General features: G+C 41.6%; 3 protein-coding genes across 3 annotated transcripts; 2 read left to right on the top strand and 1 right to left on the bottom strand.

Moving 5' to 3' along the window:
• The first annotated feature begins 3,736 nt into the window (after positions 1-3,736).
• On the top strand, positions 3,737-4,871 carry LOC111237291 (B2 bradykinin receptor-like). Its single transcript, XM_022766337.1, has one exon. The coding sequence runs from the start codon at positions 3,737-3,739 to the stop codon at positions 4,808-4,810; it is 1,074 nt and encodes a 357-aa protein (XP_022622058.1). The 3' UTR covers positions 4,811-4,871.
• A 2,324-nt stretch (positions 4,872-7,195) lies between these two features.
• Positions 7,196-13,514, top strand: katna1 (katanin catalytic subunit A1). The gene is made up of 12 exons (XM_022764150.1): positions 7,196-7,234; positions 7,371-7,405; positions 8,751-8,913; positions 9,015-9,154; positions 10,799-10,994; positions 11,223-11,338; positions 11,556-11,661; positions 11,739-11,897; positions 12,008-12,134; positions 12,273-12,407; positions 12,874-13,000; positions 13,296-13,514. Exons 3-12 carry the CDS (start codon positions 8,752-8,754, stop codon positions 13,492-13,494), a joined length of 1,467 nt encoding a protein of 488 aa, XP_022619871.1. The 5' UTR covers positions 7,196-7,234; positions 7,371-7,405; position 8,751; the 3' UTR covers positions 13,495-13,514.
• Positions 13,515-14,419: 905 nt separating this feature from the next.
• Positions 14,420-20,594, bottom strand: ginm1 (glycoprotein integral membrane 1). Its single transcript, XM_022764137.1, has 8 exons — positions 20,436-20,594; positions 20,196-20,267; positions 19,979-20,078; positions 19,087-19,241; positions 18,739-18,898; positions 18,407-18,627; positions 17,758-17,921; positions 14,420-17,580 (listed from the first exon to the last, which is right to left on the bottom strand). The coding sequence occupies exons 1-8, from the start codon at positions 20,517-20,519 to the stop codon at positions 17,475-17,477; spliced, it is 1,062 nt and encodes a 353-aa protein (XP_022619858.1). The 5' UTR covers positions 20,520-20,594; the 3' UTR covers positions 14,420-17,474.
• Between the last annotated feature and the right edge of the window lie 37 nt (positions 20,595-20,631).

Genomic DNA, 20,631 nt, shown 5'->3' with positions numbered 1-20,631 from the left:
AAATAAACTGATGGTACTGATCAGCCCAGACCTTTGGAGGTGGTCCAGGGGAATCCAATCCAGCAATTTGAGATGAATAATGAGAGCCATAGGTTCCACTCATTGAACGAGTGAGCAAAAAAGAGAGAGTGAGATTGATTTGTGTATTTTAGCCCTAAAGTTGTGACGTGACACCACCATAACACTCTGATTATCTTACCGCATGCGTTTCAAAGACCAACAAACAGGCCTGAAAAACAACAGCAGCAGCTAAACAATAGGCCACAATATACTATTATATACTAAACATGCAGTAAAAGTTGACATGAAGCAACGGATTCCCTCATTTAGCATCATCATCATCATCATCATCATCATCAGAACAGTTGCTTAGCCAACTGCTTATAACAATATGCAACAGTAAGATCAAACCAACAACAAAATGAAATCGTATTCTTGCCTGTTCGAAGTTCATTCTGCGTCTGAACGTTACATCAAACTCTTGCAGAACGACCTCTGCATCAATTCCAATATCATGATGGATTTTGATCAGTGCTCAACATCTGCAGTGTCAACGCCGGGCCTTGTGACAGCTGTGAAGTTCATCATCAAAGCTTTCGCAGACTTTCTTAGAGAGCTGTACAAGTTCAATCTTACCCAAACCCAGAAGTTGATCCCTGATGATTCACTACAGAGAAACACTGAAGCCACCAGCTACACCACTCATTACTGAGGTCCCATCTCAGGCTTGAGTCACACACAGAAAGTTGTTCAGGCCATTTCCAAACACTTTTTCAATTGCATCTGTGATTGATTGCATATTGAAATACTTGACGTTGGCAACGCTCAAAGGAAGCGCTCTTTTACTGTGCAGTCGGCTCTAACGCGACGCTCACACAAGGCAAGCTACTCAACATGGCCACTCTTGCTTCGTCAGCTATCACTGCACACACTTTCAATTCTTTCATCTGTTTTATTATGCTCACAGTAACTTCAGCTGCACAGCACTCAGCATTGTGTTCTGTGAGGAGGGACAGAGAGAGAGGTAGAATTTGAGGGAGTTTTGGAGGAAGTTGAATTGTTCCAGGAGCTTCATCAGTCAAGTGTTAGGATCTGGTCCTGTTGTGTTCGCCCTTCCCTGTTCTCTGTGTCAGCAGTAGCAGTATTTAAGACCGGTTCATCTCACCATTCTTCGTGGTATTGTGCTATGGCTGACTCTTGTTTTTGGATCTTGCTCTTTTGGATTTCTGATAACCGTGACTTTCTCCTGAGCTTCAGGTGCCTGTCCAGTTTTGTGCTCGTCTGTCTGTGGAGTCATGTGACCTCAGTTCTCATTTCACCTGTCTGTTGGGACTCCAGTCACCTGTGGCTCTATGCCTGAAGAGGAATCCCCATTCCCCTCTTCACTGCCTGCAGCCAGTCACGGCCCAATCCCTTTCCCCAACAACGATTCTACCCCTGGACACTCTCCGTCATTCTGCCCTCAGCCCTGAGCCTTTTCTGCCCCCATCACAACTTCCCCTTGCTCCATAATTACAATAAAGAACTTATTTCACCTTTTACCTCTGGTTTTTGCGCTCTGCTTTGCGAGTTCAGAATGACTAAAAGCCTTACAAAAAATCCCCCTGACGCTGTTTTATCGTGGCCATGGAAAGCATCTTATTTAGTTTCTAATTACAGTATAATTTTGTATATTTTAGATCTAACACAGAATTAAATGAGGTTTTTAATCACAGCATGAATTAGGTTTATGGTGTCTAATTAGGGTATGACTGTGTTTGTTTACTGTCTAATACAGAACATATTATTACTAGTTTTTTTCTTATTTGAAAAAAAGGTTGGGTTGTGAAAACTTAATGAGATCAGCTCCAAATGTGCTCTATCCAACTGTTGAGAAGACGGTTCAATTACAAAGCTCTGATTTGTCAACTGTTTCCTCAGCAGCAGGAGATCCGAGTGTGATTCAAAGGCTGTGAGAAAATGAAATAAAAGAATACAAGCAGATAAAAATCGTTCCTCTGCATCAGCAATTTTTTTCTTGCTCGTCGACTCCTTGGCAGCTGCTGAGGATTATTTAATATTTACACTCAAAGTTTCCCATCAGTCCAGGAATCTGGACCCCTTTCTGTTTCCTCTCCCGGAGACATTGATCATGAATCACATTGCCTCGCTGTCTTGGGCCATTTGTGGCAGATGCTTTCGATACAGAAGCCAAAAATCCAGATCTGTGTAACTAAACCCCAACACTGTTTTTCAGCGGTCACTGAGTCATACCATTTTAGTGAGCCAGAACAGCGCAGTAGCTGTTGGGGGGGTCATGAGTGACGACACACTGATGATCTCTGGGTCTGCACATATAAAAGTGAGCAGCCTCCCAGTGTTCACTTCAGTGCAGGCGAGACCACCGTAACAATTATCTGCAGAGTACGAACATCAGGCAAATCTGGATGGATAAGGCTAAGCCACAGACATAAGGTGAGTAGCAGATAGAAAGGAAAGTGTGTCTGACCTTTCATTTCTAGACCCGTTTTGTCATTTACAGCTGCTTTGAACAAATTAATTAATAACAGTATATCTGTAATAAATGCAGATATGATGATGAGGCAATTTCTGCTGTCTAAGCCATGGACAGTCTCAAACAAAAATGTAATTAGTAAAAAACAAAATAGGCAGAATTTGTCACTATATATCACACAATACGTCAAGAGTGAAAGTAGATCACTGAGCCGTTCTACGATGGTATCTGTTTCTCGTAGGTGATGAAATGTGTCTCATTTCAGCATGAATTTATAAGGGAGGCAGCGGCATTCATCGAAATATTTAATACTGAGATAACATTTTCAAACAGGAATGCAAGAACTGTGTTCTTCCAAAGTTATACAGCACAGTTTTTCCATGCTTTTATTACACCATATCTCTACTACTGTAAACACCTTGTTCATCCAACAGGCTGTCTCATCCCTATTGGCTCAAATTAGGGTCAAAGTGATTTCCAGCTGCTAAAGTGATGTTCACAAATAATTCTATAGCTGTAAATCAATGTTTGTAAACCTGTAAAATAAAGCTACAGTGTAGAAAAAAACAGAGATGGATACAGAGCAGCAACTAATCAAAGCTACAATGATGAAACATTATCTGTACCAGCAGAGTGCAAATTATACTATGACACTAAGGGGAGATCAACTATTTCTCCAGGGTGAAAGGGAACCCACTACAGTCCAGGATTGTGCTTCAATAAACTGAGGTGTTGGGCACACACAAATATTAATACTGTCAATGACCCAACAGATAAAACTCCTGAATTCTTCAGTAAACACAAAGGGGGTGCCTATTATAAAAACTAAACCACCACACCAAATAAAAAAAAATAAAATCCATATTGATGTCAAAACGTATCTCTATAACAACTAATCCTCCATTGTCCCACTGCACATGACTGAGAACCAGTGTGTGCTAAAATTAAATCAAATATGACATTTTATATTGGTAATGAAATGACAAGTCAACATTGGAAATGAAAGGATGCATTAGCTAACAGTAGTTAGCTAAACCGTAACTAGGGCTACAGTAGGAGACTAGCTAACATTAGTTAGCTACACTGTAACTTAAGGCTAAAGTTAGGAACTTGCTAACATTAGTTTGATAAACTGTAACTGTAAACTACTGTAACTCAACTGTAACTGTAAGTGAAGTGTATTTACATGAACCTTGCCTGGTTGCTTGTGTTGACCCTGTTTTTTGTCATTCACAGTTTCCAATGGCTGTGAATTCATCAGACTGGTTGGTCCCAACTGTGGGCCCAGAGTTGGACCCCTGCGGTAACTACACTGAAGCTTGGCTGTGGCTGTCCTCCCTGCAGCCGGCCTTCCTGGGTTTGATCAGTGTGATGGGGCTGTTGGGGAACAGCCTGGTTCTCTGTGTGTTCTGCCTGCAGAGGAAACCCTGCACTGTGGCTGATGTCTACCTGGGGAACCTGGCAGCTGCTGACTTCGTCATGATCTCCTGCCTCCCCTTCTGGGCTGTCACCATCGCCCAAGGCTACCAGTGGGACTTCGGAGAGATCCTTTGTAAGCTAGTCAACGTGGTCATCTCTATGAACTACATCTGCAGTGTTCTGTTCCTCATGCTGGTTAGTATGGACCGCTACTTGGCTCTGGTGAAGCCCCTGTGCCCTAGCCGTCTGAGGAGAGCTGCCTGGGCCAAGCGTATCTGCCTGGGGATCTGGATCCTGGGCTTCCTCTTCAGTCTGCCCATCCTGCTCTTCCGCACAGTGACGTACGTAAAGGATGCCAGTGTGGATGCCTGCATTCTGGACTACCCCCACCCAGCATGGAGGTTGCACCACAACATCAGCAGGAACGTGGTGGGTTTTCTAATTCCCGTTCTGGTAGTGGTTTACTGCACTCGTCACATCGTGGCTGCTCTGAACGACCGGGGAGCCAGTGGACTCCCTGGGGTGAGGGCAGAGAGGAAGGCTGCCTACCTGGTTCTGGCCGTGCTGGCCGTCTTTCTCTTCTGTTGGACACCACACCAGGTGATGCTTTTTCTTGACACTCTGGATTACTTTGAGGTCACGCCCGGGTGCCTATGGGGACATGTCCTGGACATTGGCATACAACTGTCCACATATCTGGCGTACAGCAACAGTGCTCTGAACCCCTTCCTGTTTGTCATTGTGGGGCAACATTTTAGGAGAAAGGCAAAGGAGGTGTTTGGAAAAACTTTGAACCCCTGGTCAAAAGATATGAGCTACCTGAGTGTGAGCTTCACTTCAGTGAACAGACTCAATGAAATACAGCATGTCAATATTGAAAAACTGGATATATCTTGACCATGACAACTACATCATGACCAGCTACTGTGGGGACTTCTTCAGTATGCACTGAAAATTAACACTGTACTACAATCACTTGATGAGAGTATTTTCCTGCAGTCATTATTAAGTTGATATGTGAAATTGTTAACATTTAACAGTTGCTTACTTATACATTGAGCAGACACAGAGAGGCATTAGCATTAATTTTGAGTCCTGTTTGTATCCATCTGGTAAATGTAATCATGTGCACAAACTGCTCTGCTGTTTTCGTCGACTCTTTTTGTTGGTGCTCCTGGAACAGCGCATACAGGCAGAGCTGCTAAAACAACACGGTAAGACTAGAGCAGTTATCATTTTCAAAATGCACAGCTTTGGTTTGCATAGCTTGGTCCTAATCATTAGTGAAATTTTTCAATATTGGTAAATGTCAAGGTATTAATCATGAGCATCAATGCTCCCTGATATTGATACTCTCTGGGTCTTTGTTTTGCCGGCGGAAGTCAGTCGTATTGTTTTCAGGTTGTCTGTCTGTTCATACGTACGTCTGTCTGTCAAAATCTTGTGGACACAATACCTCAGAGAGAACTTCTTAAAATTTAGTACAAACATTCACTTGGACTCAAAGATGAAATGACCTGAAATTAGTCTGAGTGGCTGAGGCATACAACCGCAAGGCAGTAGGTAATTCTAGTGTGCCTCTGTTTTCTGTTCACCACTTAGTGTCTAACTGTCAGCTGGTTGGCTCAGGGCAGCTAGTGTACAGTGGGCTTATCAGCGCTATCCTGCTGAAAACAGCTGCCTGTTGGACATTAGGTTGATGAGAGCTGAGTCATTAAATCAGAACAAAGAGAGAAGACACAAACGCTCTGTTGAACTGAGTGATGACTCTCTGTGGTTTGTTTGTGGGTGAAGGGTTGGGGTAATTATTTATATCTTTTTATATTAAAAAAAATGCTGATTTGTGCAGCTCTATTTAAAACGTCTGGTGCATTGTTCCAAATTATTCTTGTTGAGCTAATTACTGAAGCTTGTGTGCACATGTAATTCCTATAGGGGTTTATTAGCATTTATTAGCCCTGTGTCTGTACCTTATTGCCTTTGCCATTGTTTTGTTGATGCACTGAGAAATATTATCTTCAAAAGACTAACCCCATTTATGATGTACTTGATGCTAAATTACTACTGGTGAGTGCTGAAGATGAATCCCAATGTGATTTATGTGATCTTTCATTGTATCTGAGCTTCTTCTGTCTATCACTAATTGCATCATTATGAAGTCTAACTATTCAAATGTGACTGAACTAAACAAAGGTCATATTGTTCCTAAAAGAAGCAAACATCTGATTGTCTTACTGCATTAGTTGTTAGTCATTTTTTAATCAATGTGTGTTTTTTTGGCACAGAAGGTGGAATTAATGCAACTTATCCATGGTTTTCACAGTTTGCACTAAAGACATGCCCTATATATTAGCCCTCATCACAAACCCCAACCAGCCTCAGAGCAGTTACACTATCACTCAGAAGATTAGACCCAACCAAAGTATAACTAAAGAAAAACAAAAATACATGAGCTATTGGAATAATATTGCACGCTCACAACACAAACTAGAGACATATTGTGCCCTAAACAGACACTAGTAGTCTGCCTACTGTGGCAGACTACCTGACCACACTAACTGATAAAAACCTGAGAAAGACAATGTACAGAGTGAGCACCGTCTGGCAATAAAGAAGGGCAGACACAAGCAGACCTGGCTGCCCAGAGAGGACTGTCACTGTGATGACGGAGCTGTAGAGACAGAACTCTGTCAAAAATACAGAAACATTAGGGAAGGTTTCCCCAGATTTAAAAGTTTAACAAGCCAGAGAGAAATTACTGATTATTCTGGGGGAAAACAGAGAATGTGCAGTGTTCACTGCTAAATATGTCACTTCCTGTCACAACAGAAGACAGCTATATTTATTTGATCTGTTTTTATTTATTTATTTGATAACTGCTTTTACTTATGTGTATGTTTATCTATACGTATATGTGTGTATATGTATAACATTTTTTACTTTTTTACTTTTCTTTTCTTTTCTTTCCTTTTCTTTCTCTTCTTTTCTTTCTGAGATTTAAATCAGAATTAAAAATAAATAAATAAATAAAATCACACGTGGGCGTAATCCACTTCGGTAACCTACCGTTGGGAAAGTTACTCGGTTTTACTTTGAAAGTTTAGAGCGGAAATCAAAACTTTTTCTCCAGCTCGTTTGATTTGCATACCGAACGTGCGCCGTCGCTGACTTCCGTACTATCAGTTGAACTGCAAACGTCCACAGGTCGTTCGTCCAGTTCGGTTTCTGTCGGCTGTCTTCGATAAGTTGTCACTCTTTGAACTGCCACAGCGGAACTCGTCACAAACCGCTGTGAGGACTCTGCGTGTGTTCAACTGAAAAGTTGAGTATAAACCCGGTACAAACTGGTTTTGTGTGACAATTCTTATATGTTAACTCCAAGTAGATTTACAGAAACAGTTGTGTTCGTCGAGTTATGAGAAGATATTGCTTTAAAACTTTTTTTTGTCTGTACCAGAGAGGGGAAACCATCCACCCGGCTTGAAATTCAAAGTGAGGCTGAGTAGTAACAACGTCAACAGTGTACCGTGTAGAGTAAACAGTCGAAGCGACTTTACCTGACAGTTAAGTTAATATGTTTTCAACGTAACCGGGGAAGCCTTTAGTAAAATACCGGGAACTAGCATCTCTGCGTGTAGACGTTTTGTGTCGCATTTTGACTCAAACATTTGCGATTCAGTTGGGCGAGACTCGGCTAATCCTGAGCAACAGTGACAACCCTGTTGCTTTGTGTGTCACAGAAAAGCCTTAAAACTGTACTTATATCATGTAAACACTGTACCAAGTTAACCTGAAAGACTACGTGTAACATAGCATGGATTTGTATGTTTTTCTTTAGCCTTATGATGACCTGATGGTAGCAAAGCGGGATGGTCAATATAACGGCAAGCAGGGGGTAAATAAAGGGTTGCCTTGCTAGTTCACTCTCACATTATCACAAGAAACTTTTAAAACTTGGAACAGTTTTTATTTTTACCACCATTAGAATACATTAGAATTCTCTTTTTAGTAGACAGGCCATGTTCTGTTATCAGGAGACTGGTAAGAAAATTAGGGATGCACTAGTCTGACCTCTTCCCTCCTCATACAAAACCTAAACCTGGTTTCACAAAGATATTTCAGACTGGTCTGTAAAGTTGGTCCAGTCTAAATTTTGCTCATAAATAAGTCTGATGCAAGTCAGACCCTTTGTAAAAAATAAAGACATAGTAAATAAATGACACCTGAGCTGACCAGTAGCATCCAACAGCAAAAAACAGGAAAACATGGCTCACAATATGTGCTTTGCAAACACTAACTTATATATATATATATGTGTATATTTTTTTAAGGTCAGTATGTGCCAATACTGATGTTGTGAATTTCTAAAGAAAGTGAGGACAAAGCAAATTAAATTTATCATTTATTAAGGTGGAGAAAAAAACAGTTCTTCAAACCTGATAATGTTGAAGGTATTTGTAGTTAACTTGTTTAGATGTTGATGTAAAAAATGTCTCCTGCATTATACATTTTCCTGGATTCAGATAAGATAAAATTATGTCATAGCACAATACCTTACCAATGAAAGACAAGGTTTGGCAATTGAATGGTTGAATGATTCATGATTTGAAACAGAAATCCCTCTCTACAGTCTCTACATTTGAATAATACCTTAGTGTACACATTTTTCCTCTATTGATGAAATTGCTAATGCCAATTATAAAATGTTACACATCAGCAAGGATATAGATAGATGGTTCAACCAAAAACTGTTGTTATGTAGTCGAATATAAATCATTGTTTTATATATTTAGCATTACGTTGGTGGGCTGAACTGTTGTCTCTGTTTGCACGGCAGCATGAGTCTTCGAGAAATCAGTGAGAACGTGAAGCTGGCCCGCGAATACGCCTTGCTGGGAAACTACAACTCGGCCAGTGTCCTCTATCATGGATTGCTAGAACAAATCAAAAAGTATTTGTACACCGTGCGGGACAGCAGTTTTCAGCAGAGATGGCAGCAGGTAAATATGACATTAAAAAAATGTTAGAAAAACAGTTAAAAAACCCATCAGATCATAATCAAGGGAATTTGGCTTTTCTGATGCGTGTGTTTGTTTCTCAGTTGTGGCAAGAAATTAGTGAAGAGAATCGACAGGTTCAGGATATAATGTCAACTCTGGAGAACTTTCAGCTGGACACGACGCCTGCCAAACCCAGTAACCACGATGATTGTGACATAAGGCCTGTACATGTGGAGCCGAGGTATGGAAGTTGGTTCTTTATACACAATCTTAATTTTCTAACTTTCATCCATTGCTTAAATCCATTTCCTTTCTTCACTGTTAAAATCTATTTTTATACCTTCTGAACTTTGTAGACCTCGTTCACTGTTCACCTTTGCTGTTCACCACTCTGTGGTCGGGGGTTGTATGAGCCGTTTGTCTGTGAACAATAGCCTGACACAGTCATATGATGGAGATTAGCAGACTTGAGTCCCTGATGTGAGTCTGGTTTGTTCCTGCTCTGCCCTGTGGAAAGGTGGCCTGTAAACCTCACACTGCCTCTTTGTTTGGTTGGTTGGGTTTTTTTTTGTTTTTCTTGTTGCATTAATACACTTGTTGAGTATTTCCTCAAGCAGTGTTGTGTTGAAGTCTTTTAATCAGTTATTTAGGGTGTTATATTATTTAAATAAGCTTTTACACTTCCAATGCCGCAATAAATATACCACAGACACATTCTGAAAATTATTGCCTTAGCCTTTCTAGTGTTGTTGTTTTTAGTCCAGTCCAAAGCTAATTACAGCACTCATTAGTGCTCTGGCATGAGTAAAAGCACAGCCACAGATATTGTGAGTAATATAATTGTTTGGAATGATAAAAATGCATGACTTTGACTTTATTTATATCAGGGACCAGGTACAAAATACATTAATGGCAAAAAAGAGAACGATGCTCGTACCAGATTTAGCTACTTGCTCATTTCCATCTGCAGTTCCTGGACAGGTGAGCGGAACAGGAAACAGGAAAACACAGAGCAAAACCCAACATCACAACTGCAAATATGCCAACATCCTATAAATAACCATGCAGATATACACACATATACACACACACACACACACACACACACATATATATACACAAAGGCACAATAACAACCTTGATGCAAAAATGCAAAACAGAATATTGTTATGTCCACGCAACATGAATACACCATCTTCCCCAATTCCCAAGCAGCCACAGGAACAAATTACTAGACTGTGAACTGGTGTTTTTATTTACTCCTACATTTATAGGAGAGTGGATTTCAGCTTCAGGGTGGACAAAGGCCAAAATAACAAACAAAGCAAATCTATATAGAAACAAAACATCAACATAACCTGCCCAAATATAACAAAACCAAAGTACATCAACTACAAAAAGGTACATGGATGTGCCAGGACGAAGACGTGGTTCTCTCCCCTTGCAGCTCAGCCGTGCCATCTTGGTTCCTTATGTCTAGGGCTGCACAATAAATCGAAATGTAATCGAATTCGCAATATGGCCAAATGCAATATCCAAATCGCGGGAGCTGTAATTTTTTTTGATGAAGATAAAATGTGTGTGTGTGTATTGTTAGCACCATAAGTGTTGTGGTGCTACAGAGAGCCAATTGGCTACAACTGCAGAAACTGTGCACCGATCACCAGCTTGTTCCTGGCACACACCTATTTACATACACTCACTCATGCACACGTCACGCCACCTTTCAAACCACAGTGAAAAACATAAGAAAAAAACCACCATATGACCGCAGTCGTAACAATGCACATATGAAAATAGTACATGCATGTCAGATTAATGCTGACAGGACTAGTTACTTATAATCCATTGTTAATATCCCCATTTCCCTCTTTTCCTTTCCCAGACACTCTCCTTGTCCCGTCAGGCGGCCTACTAACCCCTATAAAGACAGCAAGCCTCCAAACAACCGGCTGAGCGTGGCTGTGAGGGCCCAGCAGAGGCACTCGCCTCGGGGGGCCAACGGGGACAGAAGCAAAGTCTCCAAGGGCAAAGAAAAGAAGGAGGCAAAGGAAGCCACTGGCAAAACAAAGGAGGATAAGGTGAACGATTGTGAAAGAATGCACAACCTTCTCAGTCATTATATTAGAGAACATATATTCAGACACAACTATTTGCGTTGTTGATTAAACACTGTCCTCATGCTGCTCCTTTGTACCCACATCCATGCCGAGCCTGTCGTTCCAGTTTTTTGTGTGGGAGAAAACTGACCACGTGGGTTACATTCAGGGAGCAGGGAACAGTGATCATGTGTTGTGTCTCCCTTTCAGAACAAAGCAGAAGTCCAGGAGAAGGAAGTGAAAAAGTTTGACGGGACAGGATATGACAAAGACCTTGTGGAAGCTCTGGAGAGAGATATTATATCTCAGAATCCAAACGTTAAATGGTATGTTTTTACAATTTAGTGTGTGTGAAGACATGAGCCTATATTCCTGTCATGTCGTGTATAAATTCCCATGCATGTCCCAGAACTGTCTCCGTACTCGACAGAGATTAAATGATATAAATCCGTGAGCAGGAAAAAGACCTATAGCCAAAAGCAGCGTGCCACATCTGCAGAAATACTACATGATAACCAGCATCTGTCTAACCTGTTTCTGCAGGGACAACATCGCAGACTTGGAAGATGCAAAAAAACTGCTGAAAGAAGCGGTCGTGTTGCCCATGTGGATGCCAGCATTTTTCAAAGGCATACGAAGACCATGGAAGGTACTGACTGAGGAGATTTAATCTGACTTCTCTTGTTATGTGTTTCACTCTAACATGGGACTCACGTCTTACCTCAGGGGGTGCTCATGGTCGGACCTCCGGGCACAGGGAAAACACTTTTGGCCAAAGCCGTCGCTACAGAATGCAGAACCACATTCTTCAACGTTTCCTCATCTACTCTCACCTCCAAGTACAGAGGGGAGTCTGAGAAGCTGGTTCGCCTCCTGTTTGAAATGGTGAGCTCACACGCGCGACATGGGTGTCATGGCTGTTCATGTTGTCGGGAGAGTATTTGTCCCCTTTGAGATTTCTCCTGGACTCAGTCGTTGTGTTTGTGCTCGTGCAGGCACGTTTTTACGCTCCCACTACAATCTTCATCGATGAAATTGACTCCATGTGCAGCCGCAGAGGGACGTCCGAGGAGCATGAGGCCAGCCGGAGAGTCAAGGCGGAGCTGCTGGTGCAGATGGATGGTACAACACCAGTGACACCTCCTTATACACAAATGTATTTTTCCAGCGTTCTTGATATATGTCAGCTGTTTTAACTGCAGTCACGTCTGATCGAAGCGTTAGTTTTCAGAGGCGTTCTCTGTCATTGCTGTCGCTCAGGTGTCGGTGGAGCATCAGAAAACGACGACCCGTCAAAGATGGTCATGGTCCTGGCTGCCACCAACTTCCCATGGGACATCGATGAGGCGCTGAGGAGACGGCTGGAGAAGAGGATCTACATCCCTCTGCCTTCAAGTATAGTCATTTCTCTCATTTACTCTAATTTACCTCTGCAAACACTAAATGTTCGGATAAACCATGTTCTCAATCTAAAGCTCTTCTCTCTTCCATAGTGGTTCCATTATGTCAGTCAGCATATTGTTTTCAGGTTGTCCGTCCGTCCCATTCTCATGGACACGATATCTCAGTAACGCCTTGACTGAACACAAACATTCAGTAGGACTGTTATGAGATATGCATGAACTGTTTTGAGAGCTGCATTAAGAGTTGTGAGTTGCATCGAAGCGATTGAGAAAAACTGTAACTGCACCCTTAATAACTGCAGAGTGTGAGGTCAGGGGTTAGAGGTGCCCCCCCCCCCCCCCCCCCCCCAAACCAAACAACACAGTTGTACACAGGCCTTTCAGGGACCAGAGCAAGTTGTTTGTGCTGCCCAGTCAGTCGTCCGGTCTCCACTTCACTGTGTCCTTTATGTTTGCAGCCAAGGGGCGAGTGGAGCTGCTCAGGATCAACCTGAAGGAACTGGAGCTGGCCGGCGATGTGAATTTGGACAAGATCGCGGACCAGATGGAGGGTTACTCAGGAGCCGACATCACCAACGTGTGCAGGTCAAACCGATCTTCAAAATAAAGTCGACTGTCTTCCCAGTGGCTTCTTTTACAAACAGCACAGAGACAAAACAACACGTTTACGCACAGAATAAGCTCTATGTCGTAGCTAAGAGATATACAATAGAGTAGATACAACAAGGCGCATTGGTAGAGCTTTTCTGAAAAACTGAAGGTAGGAAGGATTTCAGATGAGCACCATAAAAGCGAGAGCTGAGAGATTCATGTAGTTAAAAGCCTCTACTGAAATCTGTGGTCACACTGGTTGAAATGAAACTGTTGTTCGATGCTGCAGGGACGCCTCTCTGATGGCCATGAGGCGAAGAATCGAGGGCCTCACACCAGAAGAGATCCGCAACATTTCCCGGGACGAGATGCACATGCCCACCACCATGGAGGACTTTGAGTCGGCTTTGAAGAAAGTTTCCAAATCTGTGTCTGCAGCCGACCTGGAGAAGTATGAGAAGTGGATTGAAGAGTTTGGGTCTTGCTGAAAAAAAAAAAAAAAAGGCGTCTGAGTGTGTGACTGGTTTGTGTGTGTGTGTGTGTGTGTGTGTGTGTGTGTGTGTGTGTGGTTTCATGGTGGTGGCTGAGTATGTGTCTGAAGCAGTTAGGTGAAATATTACATCAGGTAAATAAGTCCAGTTGACAAATAGAGCCTCTTCCTGTCGAAAATTATGTTTTGAAAATCTAGAAAGGTGAAAAAGGTGAAAAGTAGCCGATTTTTTTCACTTTCACTGGAAATAAATTTCAATTGCAAAATGTTTTAAATGTATGTGTTTCAAAACTCTCAAAACCAAGTTAATTCACCTTTCCTTCTTAAGTGTCATAACAGTTGCTTTGTACCGTCGTGTCTCACAATGAGATTCTACACAAACTGTCGTTCCTGTATTTGTTTGTGTTTTTGTTGATGCGCTTAATTTTATGTGAAATTGACACGTGGTTCTTTTACATTTTTGTTGATGCTAATTTTTATGAACACAACACTAACAAGGTATTTCTATGAATAAATTTAACAAGTGTTTATGGATGTTAACATTGTCTCACATGTAAGTTCATTTGTTGTGTTGGCTGCAGTCAGCTGGTGGATGGTATTTTGAGCCTTGTGACTGTTGTTGATCTAGACATGATTTCACGGCTGTAGTTGGCCTGACGTGGACTCACACAGAACCATACGATCCTACAGGCATCTGTCAGTTTCTAGATGCTGCTGGTGTGAAAAGTAGTTGCAATATTTATTTTGCAGGAAGTGGCGTGTGATTGGTTTGGCCTGTGGGTTTCAGATAGTGACCACACAGTTGAATGTACTTTTAACTCTTGATAAATAGGTGCATCAATAATTTCCTCCTGTAAAAATATTTAATAGATTCACACCAATTCCACATCTTTGAGGCGATAATTGTATTATGATATATTGGCTTTTTTTTTTTTTGCACATGAATACAAACATTGCAGTTATTAAAGAATTGTGACCGGGATGTGTACGGAGCTCATAGCACCGCAAAGCACTGCAACTTAAGAAAACACAGAACAAATTCAGAAAATATCTTCATCAATTAAACAACATGTGCTGCAAATACTCACAACACAACTCTCCAATCAAATTTCCTGGTCAGAACTGTTGTATATTATCATTTGGTGCTTTACAAATAAAATAGAATTGAATTGAATCACATTAGATGTCCGAGGGGAACCTCAAGTCTTTTGTAACGTTAGATTACACGTGCACATGGTCGTTCTGAAAACAAAATGTTCATGTTGTGCTCTCTCAGCTTGCACAAACACAATCAGGCAATACAGAAATGTGACATGTCATCAGGTGATACACAGTCCAGCTGTAATTCATGGAGTTAATGCAGACAAACATCTCAAATTAAAAATATTGTTTGTTTTATTCTTCAGCAACACATCTGAATTCATGCCTGGCACATCGTTGGCCTTACAGCCTAATTCAGCACGTCTCTATTCAGTGCATCAGTTTGGACTTGGAGGCGTACACTTGACAGGTTGAGTTGTTTTGAGTCATCATGCAGTTTCCTAGTTTTAATGTATAACCTGCTGACAGAACAGCAAACTGCATTCACAAGCTACACTACACATGCACCTTTTGCTAACGCAGCACGTCATGCATCCTGCAGCTTAACTGAACCCTGGGGAGAGACGGAAAGAAAGTCTCAGCTGCTCTGAGTTTCACAAACTCACATGTTTTTTTGTTTGTTTTGGGTTTTTTTTTTTTATTTTTATTTTTTTTTTAAGCGTGACAATTAAGTTCTGAAATAAAAAAAAGATACACTGACACTTGCTGAGTTTTGAATTAATAAAACCCATAATAACCTGCCCCAGTCTGCTTTGGTCCCTCACACACAGCCTACTGGGACTGATCCTCATCTCAGTCACTCTGGTCTATAAATCATGATCAGATTTACCACACACACAAAATAAAGGAAACATGAACATCCATGCAGGTTCAACTCCAGTTTACACTTTGAATTTCTGATCACGTCCTGTACAACCACTGTATTTTACATCGGTCCAGTTAAAGCAGGAATTTGTCTTTAATCTGTCTTCATTTAGAGTGCATTGACAATCTGAACAACCTCACTTTCACTCTCCGTTAATAAAAAAAGAAAGTCACACACACAATTAACCAAAGTAGAATAAATTATAATCCCTGTCTTCAGTCATAGGATCCCTAAAACAGTCACTGAGGCACTGAGAAGAATGACAATCAACATCTGAACCTCAACTCTGGACGACAGGACTTCTCTTCAGTAGTGACATTCAGACCCAGTTTCAAAGTGGTGTGTGTGTGTGTGTGTGTGTGTGGGGGGGGGCAATAACCAATGTGCAGACACAAGCTTTATAATGACACAATGACCTGCATCTTTTTTTTTTAAGGTTGAAATATTACCTCACTTCATCAGAGCTGTCTGTGACAACAAACCATTATTGTCTGACAGATCCGCAGACACCACCTGGCTCATACTAAATAAACACATTTCCAATAAACTCACTTTAGTGCACTTGCTGCCTCAGAGTTTCCTTCACCACTCAGCAGTGGGGCGCAGTTTTGGAAAATAACAATAATGTGAGAAAATCGATGTGACCTGTACAGAACTGCTACATACAGAAAGAATTTTCAGTGAACAGAAAAACTCCAAATCACTGGATGCATCTGCTAAAATGTTCAGTTTGTTCCGATTCATTTGTTAAACCTGCTTTCCTAAGCTAGCGACTGTTCTGGTGTGTGTTGCTAAGTTTTGGTGACATGATACAACAACGAAAAAAAAACAAACTTTGACAAAACTGTTGCTATGAAGCTTTTGATCTGCTGCATATCACTTCCATTTTTTCCACTTTGAGGACGTGTCGTCAATGTTGGCTTATAAGACTAGGTCTACGGTTTAGGATGAAAGGATCAAGTGCTGACTTCCTGGAGTTGGGGCTGTTACTTTTATTCAAAATTCAAACTTTTGTTCTCAAATGTTGGACAAAAGTAAATAAACTAAAACTAAATAAACGACAATAAGCAGTTTAATTAAACATTAAGTTTGAAGTAGTTTCCTCTACGAGTCCAGCAGTTAGCGTTCGAAAAAATTCACTACCAACTTGACCTACTGCATGTCCCGCTGACCTACCAGTAGACAGCTGATAAATAAAAATGGAGGACCCTGATGAGTGTGGAGCCGTTCTGGGTTCTCTGTATATCATCAACAAACACAGGGCGAGTGCTTTACTCTCCAGCCACAGCAAATCTGAGAACTCGCCCTGTGCTGCAGCGGAGGCACCAGAAATGAGGAGCAATGACTCTCACGTCACCCAGGACACAGAAGTGTAGAACTATTCCTTTAAAAGCTTGGATCAGATGATCTTCATAAAGAGCTGTTGCTAAATGTTTCCAAAATATTTGGAAGAATAAGCCTCTTTGCTCTGGCGTGTTTTGGAGAAAAACAAAAGTACTCAAGGTCATTGCTGATTAAAAAGTAACTCGTTACTGAGCTGGACAAGAAAAAAAGTGCATCATCATTTGTGACTTAATAAAAGTGGCTTTTCACAAACTCTGCCTGACCAATCACAGCAAAGAGTTTGGTTGTCTATGCTCATTTCTTTTCTCTAATACTCGCGTATACTCTTGAGTAATACTCTAATACTCTAATAACGAGTGGGACTTCACGTGACTGCTCTTAGCTGACATCACTGTAAACCACTCACTGTGATCATGTGACTAAATCAGAGGGATTCATGTGAACTATCATTAAACCAGGAAACTGAGTTCAGTCAATCTGATGGCTTTAAAGCAACCCCCCCTGTTCGTGGCTTATGTGCGTAAATTGAAGTGAAATGCGAGTGATTCAAGTCTGAATATAAGCGAGGGACAAAACCAGGCCATGCTGAAACCCTAACATAGGAACCAAGGTTAAAGAATAAACAAGAACAAACTGAAAACAAAGGTAGTGGTCGAGCCAATCCCCTTTCAAGGCTTCTTCTCTTCTCCCTCTGCTTCTATCTCTATGTTCTCCAGCAGAGTGTGCTTCTCATCCTCTGGGATCAGGGTGACGGGGTTTAGGTGAAAAATGTGCCTTTAAAAAAAAAAAAAAAAAGAGAGAGAAATATATAAGTATATACAAATATAAGAGTTATACAGAGATGTTGAAGACAATCAGGGACAAGCAATGCCCCACCAAAGGCTCCGACTGCCCCACCTAATTGTCCCGCTAAATAAAGCTGTGAGGGATTCACAGATTCGCCAAACTCACTTGTGTTCGCACGTTGGGAAGAACATGTCCAAGATCTTGACTATGACGGCTGATCCCACGACGCCGATCACCACCACCCACATGACCAGGAAGAAGAGAGGCAGGGACTCGGAGCAGAAGCGCCTCAGACGCTCTCGCACCTTCTCCACCCACTGACACATGGCCTGAAGACCAAACGGATCATCATCATCATCATCTCATTTTAATTCAAACAAATCAGAAATAAAGAATAGAAAACATATAATTTCAGCCACAAAAGACCTAAATCCTAAAACCCTGAAAGGAATAACTAAATAGTCCAAAACATTTATCCCATCAGTCCATATATCAATCAATCAGCAATAAATGGTAGATAAAAAATAACTAGCTAAATATAGTAGCTCAGTAGAGCAACCAGCTCCTAAGACTCCAACCTTTTAGGGAACACAAATTAAAATATAAATATAGATATTCAAATATATTCAGAGCAGCAGGGAAAACAGAGCGGCTCGGTAGACTAGGGCTCGGCACTCTGCTGCATCATGTTTGTTGAAAGCCATGTCAGTGCATTCCCCCCAGTAAACTGATCTTCCTGTGTTTGTTCCCAGTGACTCCGCCCCTGAGGCACTGTGAATGTCATCAAGCAGCTCTCACATCAGACTCTACTTACAGAGTAAGATGATATAAATTCTTTGGGTGGAGTTTCCATCTGAATCTGATCCGGCTGGCTCGGTCGGTCATCGAGTCCGTCGTCTATCTCATACAGCAGGTCGGGGTCCATGCGCAGAGGAGTCTCTGGGAGCTTCCCAGGAGCTGCCGTCTCCTCCTGGGTGGTCTCTGTGTGCTTCAGGGGGTACTGGCTGGTGGTGTGAGAGATCAGCTGATCTTCATCTGATTTAAAACAAAAAACAAAAAAGAAAGTGTAGAAGATAAGAAAATAATATCACCTTGTCTACCTGCATAACAGTAATTAAGATCAGAAAAAGCGCCATGTTTTCATACTTTTTCTGGGGTTTGGTGGATCAGTGACGACCACATCGTTCTCCCTGGGAACCCTGAAGATCTCACTGTGTCCAATGGGGTAGATATTGGTGAACTGAGCCAACTTCTGGAAATCTGGGCTCATCAGTAGCTTCACCTCACACATGTCAGGCTGCTGGACCTAAATGTTCAAACCCCAATTGTGTGAAATCATATTCAAATATTACTTTGTTTTGCATAAGATATTACTGTAGTTGATTAGCCATGTAGCAAAAAAGCAAAATAAAACAAAGCGTACTGCAGTAACATGAAGGATTTTCAACACACTCTCTCAGCAACTGGAACCAAGTTTCAAAACAAAGCGTGTACCTCTTTGCCCTCCATCTCTATTACTTCACTGAACACCTGCAGAGCCACCACCTCCTCTGAGTCGCTGTATAGCCGGTTCTGGCTCACCATCACCCGGGTGACAGTGGACACCAAGTCCCCAGATTCAAACTCACTGCTTCCATTGATGCTGTCCACTGGGGGGAAAAAAAACACACAAATCGACTTCAGTTCCTACACCACTAGGAATTTATCCCTCAATTAAACAACAGTAACTTATTTTAAAAAATAGATTATTAATTAAACATTCCAGTTATCAATCAAGTAAAATTCCAACAGCAAATTATTATTGTCATTCGAGTGTTTCAGATGAAACAATTAGACATACACTTTAAAGCACCGACAATATAATGACGTGATATAGATAAAGGAGAACGTCATTGAATTTTTAAATGTAGTAATATTACAGCAGATAACTGCATATTTCAGGGAAATCTTTCAAATGTGGGTACAAGTGCTAAGCTTGGCACAAATCCTCCTCGGAACGGGGGATGTTGGGTCTCTCTCCAGGACACAGTGCCTAGTTATGGAGTGCCATCAGTTGTTTCCTGGTGTAGACAGGAAACAGCCAGTGCAAACACCATGAGATTATGTGTGCTCATAGAGCACATGTAGGTTAGACACACCGATAGAGAAAAAGAGAAACAACTCAACACTGAGCAGGAGCTGTTGTAACAGGCTGCCACTCCTGCTGCGCCATCTTGGAAAAAGAAAGTGCTTATATCCACATTTCAAAAATTATTACAGTTATCTGCTGCACTATAACAAAAATAACTGATTTGTAACAGGTGAACTGTTTAAATTATGGTTTAATACTAAGTACTTAGTACTAATCATAACCGGTGAACATCTTACTGATGTGATGAATACTCACAGAGAAGTGCTTGACAGTTGAACCTGGTGACCCCTGACAGTTCCACTGGGATGTCATTGACCAACACCTGCTCCTCACCCACCGATATGTTTAAATTTATCTGAAAGATCAAACGACAGTGGTGAGGCTTGGCTGATTTGTTGGATTTCGGGAATCCATAAAAAAGGGCACACCTCCGTCTGGACCTTTGCTTATTAAGTGGACTTATACTGTGTACCTGCAAGTTGTTGGAGTCTTGCAACTGCGTGTCCGCCAAAGTCCCTGCTGTCACGTTGATCAGGATGTTTTCCTATAGGCATCAATAATTAAAAATCACATAAAAAGACAACACAAAGAGACGTGAGGGTTAACGCCACCGTGTCTGCCAGTCAGGATATGACTCGATCAGTAAGCTAACGCTATGCTAACGTCAACATCATCATATTGGCTCAATGTTTGCCGTCGCTTTGGGTCTTACCGTATTCAGCTGCCCGGGTGACGACTCTGTGGACGTTACTAAGGCAAAAAGAACAAACACAAGACAAATCGCTGGCCCTGTCATTTCTATTTTGTGGCGACTTAACTTAACAGCGGCAAGATAGCTACAACAAAAACATTGAGCAAGACATATGAACTGCGCATGCGTGCGGAATATCCCAAACACTCCTTTCTCG

Source organism: Seriola dumerili, unplaced genomic scaffold (assembly GCF_002260705.1).
Source record: "Seriola dumerili isolate Sdu_G_001 unplaced genomic scaffold, Sdu_1.0 BDQW01000025.1, whole genome shotgun sequence".
NCBI classification, from domain to species: Eukaryota; Metazoa; Chordata; class Actinopteri; order Carangiformes; family Carangidae; genus Seriola; species Seriola dumerili.
Note: the sequence above shows the minus strand (reverse complement) of the source record. Positions and strands in the feature narration are given on the sequence as shown.

Excerpts from the sequence above, each read along its gene's own strand:
- LOC111237291 (XM_022766337.1), top strand. The coding sequence starts at position 3,737 with ATGGCTGTGAATTCATCAGACTGGTTGGTCCCAACTGTGGGCCCAGAG.
- katna1 (XM_022764150.1), top strand. The coding sequence starts at position 8,752 with ATGAGTCTTCGAGAAATCAGTGAGAACGTGAAGCTGGCCCGCGAATAC. Across the intron at positions 11,662-11,738 it reads GCATACGAAGACCATGGAAG|GGGGTGCTCATGGTCGGACC; the intron begins GTACTGACTGAG and ends GTCTTACCTCAG. Across the intron at positions 11,898-12,007 it reads TTCGCCTCCTGTTTGAAATG|GCACGTTTTTACGCTCCCAC; the intron begins GTGAGCTCACAC and ends GTGCTCGTGCAG.
- ginm1 (XM_022764137.1), bottom strand. The coding sequence starts at position 20,519 with ATGACAGGGCCAGCGATTTGTCTTGTGTTTGTTCTTTTTGCCTTAGTA. Across the intron at positions 20,268-20,435 it reads CACCCGGGCAGCTGAATACG|GAAAACATCCTGATCAACGT; the intron begins GTAAGACCCAAA and ends TGATGCCTATAG. Across the intron at positions 18,899-19,086 it reads TAGAGATGGAGGGCAAAGAG|GTCCAGCAGCCTGACATGTG; the intron begins GTACACGCTTTG and ends TTGAACATTTAG.